At 50.4% G+C, this 12595-nt stretch overlaps 3 protein-coding genes across 3 annotated transcripts; all 3 read right to left on the reverse strand.

Annotated features, from left to right (window-relative positions):
* Positions 1–809: 809 nt before the first annotated feature.
* Positions 810–2562, reverse strand: N7458_001257 (MRS7 family protein; the record flags this gene model as incomplete). Its single annotated transcript, XM_056904640.1, has 4 exons — positions 810–892; positions 916–1870; positions 1940–2466; positions 2508–2562. 4 exons carry the CDS (start codon positions 2560–2562, stop codon positions 810–812), a joined length of 1620 nt encoding a protein of 539 aa, XP_056768747.1.
* Positions 2563–3279: 717 nt separating this feature from the next.
* On the reverse strand, positions 3280–5032 carry N7458_001258 (glycerophosphocholine acyltransferase; the record flags this gene model as incomplete). The annotated part of the gene is made up of 2 exons (XM_056904641.1): positions 3280–4027; positions 4104–5032. The coding sequence occupies 2 exons, from the start codon at positions 5030–5032 to the stop codon at positions 3280–3282; spliced, it is 1677 nt and encodes a 558-aa protein (XP_056768748.1).
* A 3238-nt stretch (positions 5033–8270) lies between these two features.
* On the reverse strand, positions 8271–9902 carry N7458_001259 (DUF2841 domain-containing protein; the record flags this gene model as incomplete). The annotated part of the gene is made up of 5 exons (XM_056904642.1): positions 8271–8722; positions 8782–8967; positions 9026–9490; positions 9557–9743; positions 9816–9902. The coding sequence occupies 5 exons, from the start codon at positions 9900–9902 to the stop codon at positions 8271–8273; spliced, it is 1377 nt and encodes a 458-aa protein (XP_056768749.1).
* Positions 9903–12595: the final 2693 nt, after the last annotated feature.

Raw genomic sequence — 12595 nt, forward strand, 5'->3', positions numbered from 1 at the left:
GATGATTTCGAGCAGCTGAAGCTGTCGTCGTCTCATCCCTCGGGAGATATGTATGAAGGAAACTGTAAATAGTGTACCCCGGTCTAGTTATGAGCCCCAGAAGCAATGCTGATTAGGTTCCTGGGTCGCGGGGAAGATGGGTTCGCCGCAGAAAGCGTGGTAGCCGAGGTTCGGTGACTAATGACTGCCGAGAATATCAATCACGCCGATGGAGTGATATACCTGTAGTACTTCGTGTGTACTAAACCTCGCAGTACTGATCACTTTTGTTGTACTACTCCGAATCTGATTCTACCGTGTGAAACAATTCCAGAATGCATCATGTGAGTTGTTATAGTTTCTATCAATACAGGAATGGAATGGTGCTTTTTCACCTCCAACCACCCACCTCACTGGGGCACTCGTCCACCGAATATTTTCAATTCCAGTCTTGCCAAAATCAAAAGACAAGTGGTAGCCAGCGCCAACGACCTGACATGGCGGTGTAGCCCGTCAAACGTGAGACATGAAGAGTGGGAAAGGTACAGACAGACAGCAGAGCCAAAGAGCGAGTCCGGCGAGTCCGGCATCAGCAAACGCTGGCTGGTCAGGCACAAGCGAAAAGGATGAAGAGATGAAGAGATGAAGGAAAGGAAGGAGATGTGAAAGGGGTAATGAAAGTCTATCGACATAGCGGAGATATAACACAGATGAGAACCGAAGAGTCGCCAGGAGCCAGAAAAAGCGAGGAAGCAAAAACATAGTATGACAAAGATCTATAATAACAGAACCAACCCGACCCACCCCATCAAAGCAAAAGTATTCATAATCTACGAGCTCTGGCCCGTCTTGCTCTCCTCCTTAGCAGCAGGAGTCTGCGCAACCTTTTCGCCCTCAGCCATAGCCTCGGTTGCTTCGGGGATTGCTTCTCGGTACCTTCAGCAGCGGCTTCGTGCTTGTTGTGCTCCTCTTTCTCATCGATATCATCGATATCCTTGGGAGCAGCCACACCCTTGCCTTCGCTGTTCTGCTCGTTCTCCTCCTCAATCAGCTCCTCCTGCTCCTTGATAACCTCCAGACGCTGCTTGTTGGTAGCAGCGCCCTCGGCGTTGTGCACCTCAAGCTCGATCTCGTGGAACAGTTCCTCGGGAATGCTCGAGAGTACCGACTTGAGCGCATCAATCTGAGAGGCCATCTCGGACTCCTTGCCACCCTGGGTATACATATAGGCGTTGCTCAGAACCAGCAAGGTAGATGGAACACCCTGCTTGAGACGCAGGTCCAGCCACATGGACAGATCCTCGCGCAGGCGGGCCGGGGACACACCGTGGGTACGAATACCACGGCTAGCAGAGGCCATCTGCAACTCAGGTACGGACAGCGAGTTCACTCCCTCGTAGGAGATGGCCCGGTCGTCGCGCTTGATCTGGCGCATACGGTGACGGATATTGTAACGGAGCATGGCGTCGGTACCGAATGAGTTCAAGTTCATATAACGGCAAATAGCGACCAGCTGCGGGCGCGACAAGTTGTCGAGAGTGAGGTCATCCTTGAAGATCTTGCAGACCTTGATAACGTCCTCGGTAGAAGGCGACTCGCCCGTAGTGCGAATCTTGCGGAAAAAGTCTGCAAACTCCTCGTTCTTGACAGTAGCTGCGGTCAATGGCAGACCAGTCTCACGGAGTGTGTTACGGAGGAAGGCAGAAACTTCCTTGCGGGTGGAGCTTAACTTGAGAGCCTTGGTCTCACGGCCCTTCTGGCCCTCGTAGGTGCTGGGCAGCATATTGGGGAAAAGCTTGAGGGCGACAGGGAGCAGTAGTTCGGCAAAGGGAACAATGACGAACATGGAAAATGGAACCAGACGGCCGAGATCCTTGACGGTACGTTGGAGCTGTACAGAAAGAAGAGTTAGTCGTTGTCATAGCATCGGAAAGTGTCAATTTAAACAGTGATTACAAACCTGGCGGTGCTCTCTCCGACTGAGCTCATAACCACCGGCCATCTTCAGTGCCAACCGGGAACTGATCTTGACTTCCGTGGCAAGCAGCTTCGTGCCATCCCAGTAGTGCTGGACCTCTTTCTTAATCTTCTGACCAATGGTCAACTTCTTAGTCTCCTTCTTCTCTTCAGACAGATTCTTAGCACTCTCCGCCGGGACAGCCTTGGTAGGGACACCACGGGCTGCGGCCTTGGCGACATCCGACGGCGATGGTGCAGCAGGCTTGACAGACTGAGCTTGATCCTGAGGAAGCGGCTTCTTCGCTTGTTCGGCATTGAAGCCGGGCGGCGGGTATGACTGGGGCGACGAGGTCGAAGTGTTGTGCTCGGTAGCATATCCGCGCTGGGGGAGAAGAATAGCGAGAGCCGACACCTGGGCTGGGATGCCTCGGCCATTGTAAAGCAGGCTGTTGGCCGCAGCCAGCGAAGCCGGCCCCAATGCGCTAGCACGAGAGCGAGCTGTTTGAGAAAACCCCAGAGTCAGACAAGCTGTGCAGAAATATATCCTCATCTCTTGAGAACGATCTTACCGGTCAGCGCCGGTCGCAAAGCGGTAGTATGGCGCACCAGGCGGGCTGATCTCATTGTGGCGGACATTTGCGGAAATGTTGAGAGGAAGGGAAAGGGACGAGCCCGAGAATCGAGCAGGCAACAGCGGATTAGCACAGCAACGACCACGAACAGGTAATACTTTGACAATATCAAGATGATTCAAGATAGACCCAAATATGAATGGTGATGGATAAATGTAAGGCTGACATTGGGAGCGGCCGGAAAGATGTCTGTGACGGTCGAGATCATCACGTTTCAATCACGTGATAATATCCGGCTTCGGGGTTTTGGTGTCGGAGATAATTGGCTGGCGGTGATGGGCCCCGATCCCGCCAAGTCTGGCGGTCCCGAACGAGGACCCGCATTAGTGTAAGTGAGATATCTACGAGTCTAGAACAGCAGTGAAGTTTGTATAGTCGTGCGAATGTTCATATCATTAGGATCGTGACAATCTAGACAAGCATTGAAGATCATAGCGGTGTAAACGTTCGTATCATTAGCATCATGACAATTTCCATAACGACCGAATATGCAGTTGGCCCTCCCCTTCATGGAAACAATGTATAGACCTGCCCAAGCACTTGAAAAACACGCAAGATACAAAATCCGAAAAAAAAAGGCAGCAATCAAAGACTGATATCAGGCATCAAAACCATGCATGCTAAACTCGTTGATTATATCCGGAGAAGAAAAAAAAGACGTGCGCGCCAGGGGGTATCATAGGTATTAAAGAAAGAAATGCCCTAGCAGCTAAGATCTCTGACGAACGGTGGAATCGGTGGCTACAGGAGCCTCATGCGCAGTGGTCGTTCCCGCCGAAGTGGGATCCAGAAGCGGAATCCGGTCGATGCTGCCGCGCTTCTCCAGACGAGCGCGTGCATCGGGAGCACCGAGAGCGCCACTGACAGGAGTGTAGCTATCGGGGAGAATGAGCGGACTAGTGGCAAAGTCAGGAGAACTCTGCCATCGCACGACATCCTTCCTCAACTGCTCCAACTCCTTCTGGAAGCGCTTGCCAAAGACATCGATGTAATAGGTGGCTCCGTTATGGATGCTCCAGATAAACAGGGCGGACATGTAGATACCGCTCGCCCATCGCGACCAGAACCAGATCGGGCTGGGAATCATGGTGGACAGAGCGAAAGTGTACTGAATTAACATGAAAGCGGGCTCTTGCAGCGCATTTGGTAGGCTGAGAACAAACTTGCCAATCCAGGCCTTGGCGTACGACTTGCGGAGCCAAGTAAAGCTTGTCGGACGCCCCGCAGCGATCTTGTCGGCGCGGCGAACGGTGATCATGAAGTGGTACGACAGCTGCCAAAAGAGGTAAGGTACGGTGGCCCACACAATCATTGCACCCAGAGAGTAGTGTTCTGGATCCCCAGGCTGGCTAAACTTGATAGCATAGACAGCTGGGAACCGTTCCTTGAGCATCTCGACGGGAGTCAAATGAACGATGCAGTGCAGCGTAACTGGAGGCATGATGTGAATGAATAGACTGTTAGATAAGATTTAGAATGTCAGCTAAAGGCCCTTTTCCTTGAATCTCACATTCTGGAATGGGGAATCCATACCTGACCACCTTGTCCATACTGTGGAAGACCAGAGAGTTACGCCACATGGCGATGGCCGCGGCGTTGTTTCCAAAGGTCAAACAGTAAGTACTGATGAACAACCGCTTAGAACCCGGGAAGGCCCAGATCGAAAGCATGCAGAGCAGGTTGACAAAATAGCACAGATCGGCCAAGAAATAGTGGTATCCCTTGGCATGATAGGTATAGTAGCGGATGGGCATGAAGTAGGCCAGTTGCGCGGTGAACCAGTAGTAGAAGAACTGGGGGCAGGCACCGATGAGATAACCACTGATGAAGATGTTGAGCACACCAGCAATGAAGGAGATCTTCTCGCGCAGAGTCACGGTGGCCGTCTTGTTCCACTGTTTACCCAGACGCTCGACGCCATCCTTCATGCGGCGGCGGTACTTTTCCAGCTGCTCATCAGCGGTCGGTACTCGACGCTTGAACTCGCCCATCACTCGATCCTTGGCGTTTATTCCCGTCGACCGCAGCTTCTCGCGTTGTTTGCGAACTTTCTCGCGCTGCATGTTGAGCGCATTCTGCCATTTCTCGAACCGCTGCGACAGCTGGATGTTGTCGAGGAGATCGAAGATGGTGAGCTTGTCAAGTGGCGGAAACGTCTCCCAGTCCTCCTGGTAGGAACTGCTATTGGAGAAGGACGGGTTGCGCGAAAGCTTGCCGGGGGAGGCGGGCGGCGAGTAATAGTCATCGTGCTCGAAGTCATCCAGGAACGGGTTGTCGACCATCTCTTCGATCGAAGGGGTTGTAGCCAGCGAGTCCGCGCCCATGGTCGAGTCAGACTTGCGGCGCTCGCGCGCGCTGGATTCCTCCATGAGGAACTGTTGTTGGAAGGAGAAGAGGGTTGGACCGTCCCGATAATGGGGATAAGGCCGGCTGAGGAAGCGACCGAAGGTTAGCATTCCCATCGTGACAACAGAAAATTTGGAGCAACCGCCGAGCAGCGGCCAGAGCGGGCAGCAGCCTTCTTCTTATCTGTGCGCATCGAGGGCAACAAGCAGTGTCCCCTACCTTATCGGACTGTCCGAACCACGGCAGGTATCACGCGGGAGTTGTAAGCGCGTTGTGGTTGGCGAGCCAAACCCAGCGTATGCACCGAAGAGTGGACTTTCTTTTCACGAAAACGGCGCGATCGTGAGGGGCCAGTTGGGGGAAGGCAAAGTCCGGGCGAGGATTTGGGAGAAGGTTGAGACTGGCACGAGCAACCAGGAAGCTCCGTCATAACACACGCCCTGGCGGTGGCCGGCCATTGGACTATTCCGCAGCCAATCAGATCGGCCCGTCCGAGCCACATGTCGACACCGTCAGAACTGTAGTACAAGTAGTTATCATTAGTTAACTAACTACAGTACACCTGACTCATGAGCTGAGGCGATCATCTGTTATGATGGAAATCATATTGGATCCAAAATTGATTATCTAAACCATACAAAACAAATGGACAAGCCTGGTGTTTCTTCGAGCACTGCATTATCTAGTATATAGTTCCAAATAGAGACAGAACTCTTGATCAATATGTACTTAGCTTCGTCTGGCCAAGGGTGTGCTGTGTCTACTCTGAAGGTCTTATGCACATCGTACTGATCGATAAAGCAGCCCCATAGTCCGATCTCTCTGTGGTTGACAGTTGACACCATGTGGTGGCGAGGAGGTGGGATCCAGCTACCTAATTGATAACCCTGACAATAGCCCCCAACGGAAGTACCTAAAGTGTGCAGAACCTAAGAGTAGCAACATAGCCCCGTCAGCTTGGCCTGCTCCGATCAGATGACCGGAGAAATGACCGGATCCCGATCTGGAAGAGAATAGCTTACTATACATACCGCTTAAGCTGACTCCAATACGTCTACGAATCACTGGAGCAGACTGCACAGTAGGTGACCAGCCCAACAGCTAAGAGTTGAGATTAGTACCTACCAGTCTAAGATTATGCCCGCTGTTTTCAGAGAATCTGTGGTCATGTCCTTGTAATTAGAAGCCTTGACCGAAATTTTGAAAACGGCCTTGGCTCGAGTCAGCCTAGGTGCCGTGCACATTACTTCTTCCCGGTCTTCCTATCTATTGCGGTATGCACTGGAATGGTTTCGAAGGCACGGGCGACCTATGTAGCCGTCGGACAATGGTCTCTCTCTAGCCCATAGTAGGGCACCCGGTAATTCGACGGAAACATTCGTTAGACTCGTCAATATTTGACCACGGTTACTCCGTGGGATATATCCCGCTCCTCGGTGCTAGCCCCCAGTCATACTAAGAGGAGGTCAATTGACCCTTACAAACAATATTGCCGGGGACTCAAGGACTCCAAATGCCCTCTTTTAATATCTCTGTGATTTTGAAGAACCAAAGGTATGAGCCCTCTCGGGCTCCTAGACGACATCATAACTAAAGAATATGTCGCAAGTGATACGCCCAAGGTAAGCCAATTTTTCTTTACATCTTTGACAGGCTCAAGTATACTTCGAGATTTTCTAGCTCTTGGGCTTTTTAAAGCAAGTAAAATACAGGGGGGATTCATACCGAAACCAAGTTAATCTTGTGGATTTAAGAAGACCTTTCTTCCACTGACCTTGCCGTCATCCAGCAAATCCAACGCCTGTTGAGCGGACTTTAGCCATCCTTTTGGCCATAATGCAGGGTTGGGCCATACCGAGCGATTTCTCAGGGCTTCCGGTAAATAACTTTCCAGGTACCACACACGCAATGCTCGGTTTGCTTCTTGGGAGACAAGGGTCTCGGAGTATCCTCCCCACTTCTTCTGAACAATTTTAGGTATCTGATCATCTCCGGGTGAAGGACTGGTTGAGAAAAAGCGGCCACCAGTTTCTCGAAGCAAATCAACCATGAGTTGTGTGGCCGTCTGCGAGCCAATAGCCTCAAATATTCCTTCGCAAGGGCCATGAGCTCGTAGCTCCCGGAAAATATCTTCTATCGGTTGGCAATGATCGATTATATGGGCTGGATTGTGCTCCTTAACAAGCTTCTTATTCGCCGTCGATGAGATGGTCACGACCTCATACCCGGCATCGGTAGCATACTTTACGGCCAGTCCCCCACTGCTGATGATCCACCATACAAGAGCATTCGCTTTCCTTTGTACCTTTCCAGTAACTGGAGGCAAAGACAACGGTTGCTAAGTTGGCGATAACCCCCGAGGCATCTCCAAAGGTGATCTCTGGCTCAAGTCTCAATGCATTCTCCTCCAAGAGCTAGTGCATATTTCTGAAGTGCTCCAAACTTGTTATCACTTCCAGCCCGGCCCCATCGGGCCACCACTACTCGATCGCCCGGCTTGACTGAACAGACATTAGGTCCAGTGGAGATAAATGTCCCCGCAAATGTGAATCCCACAATGAGCGGTTATTGTGGTTGAAATAAATTAGACCTTGATGCGATTCAAGATCAGCAAGACGGTCTAAGACGCCGACTCCCGTACACATATCTTTGAAGTTTTGCGTCAATGGGGTTGAAGTTGACAGCCTCAACTCAGACCAAAAATTCACCACGGTCTGGGAACCCAGTTCTCAACGGTCTCTACCTCAATCAACCCACCAGCTTCCTTGATCCAGGCGGCCTTGTTCGACGCCATCGTGGGCGTTGAAAATGAAACAATCAAATGCGAAGAGAACCTGAAATCGAGAGGGCGAGGCTTTTATCCAAGTTAAGTAAATTGCTAACTTTTTTTTGACCTTCTAACCTATAACTACCTAGTCAACTAAATGAAGAGATATTTAAGTTAGCTGGATTTGTCATCGGAAAGAACAATTGCTAACTAAGCGATGGGGCTGGAAGACCAGATCTCTGGGCTGATTATCTCAAAAGCACATGGAAATTGTGGGCAGTGTGGGCTCGATAACTAAGATTCTGGTATAAAGGATGCATGAAATGGCATCAAGAGTAGCCATTTTCGGCGCCGAAGTTACTGTTACCTAGCGTTGTGGTGTTACTTAAATCTCAATAATTATTCAGTGTAGGATAACTCAAGATAAACAACACCAGCAAAAAAGAGAGAAAAAATTGCAACCAAAAATATGTTCCAAACAGCCTTCCCAATATATGCTCTTAATCGTATTCGTGACTCGTTACCTTTCAAAAATTCCTCCATGTGCTCAAGACGAAAAATAAAACGACATTTTCTCCAACCATAGTTCAATATCCAAAATGTGAAACTTGGGGGACATGAGTAACGGCAGGCCAGTAGCCCCCGGGAGCTGTTTTTTCAGTGGCCATGAACTGCTGGCCATAATATCCTGGCAGATAATTAGGCTCCAGGGGCATTTGCTTGACAGTGGTAGGAGACTCCTGCGGCAGCACGCCCGGGCCCATAGTGGTGGGATATGCTCCAAAAGTCGGGCTATGTGGGCCGCTTGAATCGCTGGCTGTGGGAGACAATGGTATGCCCTGTGAGCCTGGGTGTCCCAGGGGAGCACTATCGTCTAGGTGCAAACCATGTTCGGCTCCAAAGCCTTGGGCATCTTGGACATCCAGCTCATCATCTAGTGCTTTGATAGGCGCGACGTAAATACTCGAGGATAATTCGTCCTCGTGGTAGATAGCCTCTGGGAGATGGGTGTGGATGACCTGGAGTCGGGCGTTTGCATCTACTTCTAGTTAGCGGGATAGTTTCCCAATGAAGGCTTTAGGGGGATCATTCACATACCTAGCTCTCCGTTCAGATATCTTTCTTCCATCTCTCGCACAAAATAGATTTCATCGAGCACTTGGAGCCGATGTGCAGGACTAATCTGGCGGCGAACGTCCTGTCCAGCTTCGCGTAATTTGTCGGCAGTGACACCGTGGCTGTCCTTGAGCTCACAGAGGATATGTACAAGAAGCTTCAAGCGGTCTATAATTCGTCAGTTATTGTTTGAACTGAATTAGATGCGACTCTCCTCAGAACTCACCGCGCTTGAGGAGGTGATCCGGCTCCCGGTGCAGAACACCAACAGGCCACCACGCTGGTTTGGTCTGTTCTGGGTCCACGCGCTGCGATACACCTGCAATAACTTTACGTCCATTGTACGGAAAGTGAACCTGTTTTCTCGGTTCCACGAGCTTGATGTATGATTTGGCAATGGCTCGACAATTCAATTGCTGGAAGTCTTCGAATGCCTTCTCATAGTATCGTCGTAGCAGACCCCGGTCCCCAACGCGGAGCATGGTACGCCCGGGTCGAGGAGTTGGCGATGGGGATGTGGATTTGGGTCTAGCAGTGGCTGTACTCGCTCTCCTAGAGTCGCGTCGTCTTCGCTTGTTCTGGTCCAGGAACTGGCATGGTATCAGCTCGGCAGGCCTCGTCTGCCCGGCATGCACCAGACCAGGGTTTTGTTGGACACCAAAAAGTGATCGGTCCGCCATATGAGTAGGATCTAGGCGAGTTCAAATAACAGTCAAAGGATGCTCAAGAGCAACTTTACTCAGAGTGACCGGCTTACTGGGATGGAATTGCATGTTGGCCATAGGGCTTGGTGCTGCCAATTTCACAAAGTTGTCTGTCACCTCCGGTGTGAAGATAGCGCCACCACAGCCAGCAATTGAGGCGGATGCTTTCACTCGAAGCTCGCCGTTGTGATCGAGATAGATCATGGCGTAGTGTGGGTGTGGGAATTCCAGTGATTGGGCCTATCACACAAGTTCCATGTGTCAGCGCCCATATATCGCCTTTCCTATACAACGTATAGATGTCTCAATTACCATCTGGGATGTTTGAAGCACAGATGTGTCTGAGTGCCTTCGCTCAAGGGCGTCACCGACGCCTAGATGTGGTCGACTCATATCCATGGCTTTATATTCTGGGAGAGCAGCTGGTCGTCTGGAAGGTTACTTCCTCCCTGTCAAGTGGAAACCACTGTGATATTGGCAGAACACACGGTCGAGTCGACTTCCAAGGGGGATGCTGAAGTTTAATCGAAGACGCGGGGCGCCTCAGGGGTATATGACTTTACTTTATGGAAGTAGCAGAGTGATCTGGGTGGGAAGAGACTCCGGGACACTCTGCAGGCTGCCGATGGAGATAGATTCCGGTACCATCTGCAGGGAAGGATATGGGACTCGACATAATTTTACTGGGGGAAGACCAAAGAACCGCGTTAGGAAGAATCCGGCCGACTCTACAGTAGTTTCAGCAACTATGTGCCAAAGTACTACATGTAGCCTCAGCCTAGCCCAAGTTTTGGCAGATCTCCACTTGATGGCGTTCCTTGACTATGCGAATCGGCGACGTTCTAGCTAGCTGATGCAAGGACGAAAGGGAATATCCACCGGGGCCCAGTTCGTGGCAATAAGCCGGCTTCTCCGGTTTTTCATTTTACAATATTTGATTACTTGAATCAGTGTATCTCTGTACTTTTGCACAATGGACCCAGACCTTGTGATTTGATCGACCGTGCACACCTTCCCCCTTCCAATCTTTCATTATTGTTAGTTTTCACAGTCTCGGTCATCTGCGGATTATGGCAGAACGCAATGACAGCTGTGAAGGTAGAGCTGGCGCAGCATTACTCTGTGCTACTCATTCGTCCCGTCTAATTCCCGGTACCATGGTCCGACGCCTCAAGGGATCCGAGATCGTCTAACTCAGGATGGGAGCCAGGCGATCTTGCGCTTGGACAACCCCACTAGCCACAGAGGCTTTTCGACGGGCATCAACCTTGAAGGCACCGGGGCAGTGGTACACGTACGCCATGGGCATAACTAGCGACGGGGAAAGCGATAGAATCCCACGATCTACAATTTTCTCCAGACATTGGCAAAAGCAAACAAATGCAGAAGAAACGTCAGCAGAAGAAACGTCAGCAGAAGAAACGTCAGCAGAAGAAACGTCAGCAGAAGAAACGTCAACAACAGAGATGGCGGTAGGTTGTCAGGGGATATACTGGTTTAACTCAAGCACCCAAACGCACCGAATCGAGAGATTATCCAATCAAAAGTAAAGGGATAATATTCCCCCACAAATCATGACGTACGATCGCCGATCGAACGAGTTGGCCTCCGCCAAGACTGTATGATCCTAGTAGGGGCATAGGGGCAGCGGGTCAGGGCAGTTAAGCTGCACACTTCAGAAGATAGTCTCGGACATAAGTTGAGCAATCTTACTCGGCATCAATTTTGGCGTCAGCTGGAGGATGCGAAGTACGGAAATTCGTATACTTTTCCAAGAGCATGCAAAAGGGTCTGGAGCCCCGAGCGGTCACTTCCAGGTTAGGTGGCGTACATAAATGGCCCATCCTAATCACGAGGAGCTCGAGAAGCTCTTTGGTGTGTAGGTTTCCATACAGGTCAATAATACGATCATCTGTGCGCACATCTAATCGGCGATGATGGCAAAGCAGAACCGGCCCCTTTCTCCGCTTTTCAGGCCCCATTTAGATCCAGAGGGGTCCAAACCGCTAAACGGCTTGGGAATTTGTGTAACCAATAGTTAGGCGATCCATGGTTCCTCGGATAGGGCCATCGAAACAACCATCGAATCTTGAGCTTATCCAAATCCATGGATTATCGGACTCGGGCCGCTGGATAGACGTCAAGACGGGTACACACTGTTTGACACCGGTTTGACTTTATGGCGTCTGGAGGTGGAGGCTCGAGTTCGAGAGCAGTTCTTCCCCCCCCCCTCTGCCCATGAACTACTATGATTATTCTTTTCTTTGGTAGCTTTTAGTTCTTTCCTTTTTTTTTAATCGTTGCTTTTGACTAATGACAAATACCTACAGACCTAATTACAGCCCGAGAACCGTTCAGCGGCGTGTACGACCTCTTCTCGGCCGTTAAACGTTGCATATCAAGACGAACCCGAGCAGAAGCCGAAGATGAACCCAACGTCAACGTTATCGGCCGTGTCGTTATTTCATTTAGCAGACTAGGGGATACAGCGTCCTCATCGATCCATTAGGAACCGTTCCCTTGTCCCGGATCGACAATCAAGTCTTCCTCAAGTAGACGGGGACCTGCGGATCACGAACGAAGACCTGATCGTCGCATGTTACGGGAGCGCGGGGAGTAGCCAATTGACAGGGTTTCCATTTGCATATGTATTCGCTAATGGTTCCCGTAAAAGTCGCAATCACTAGTACTGAAAGTCTATTCGATTGTAAAGGTACCTTTCCCCTCTACAGTCTAACTTCAAAGCCAGTCTTGCCCAATATACCTTGTTGGTTTCTTCTTTGTGGATAGATTAACTATTGCCAATCAGACTGGCGCCATGAATCGACGGAAAATTCGCCCAGGAAGCATCATTGGAAAGGCCCAACTGCGACCTGTGGACTAGGGTGGGCTATCGGGAATCCCCACTTAAGTACCGTTCGTGATGCTTTAGACCAACATAAGAACAATACAAACAGGCTAGAAATTGGATTAGCAGCAGTACTATCATTGTTCCCGATGCAAAGGTATATCTTCTAGATGAAGAAAATGTCAATGAATAGCAATTGGTGATTCAAGGGTCCCGGAACACGTAATGTTGACTAGTCAATTAG

The sequence above is a fragment of the Penicillium daleae genome (genome assembly GCF_028827525.1).
Source record: "Penicillium daleae strain IBT 16125 chromosome Unknown utg000002l_segment0_segment0, whole genome shotgun sequence".
NCBI classification, from domain to species: domain Eukaryota; kingdom Fungi; phylum Ascomycota; class Eurotiomycetes; order Eurotiales; family Aspergillaceae; genus Penicillium; species Penicillium daleae.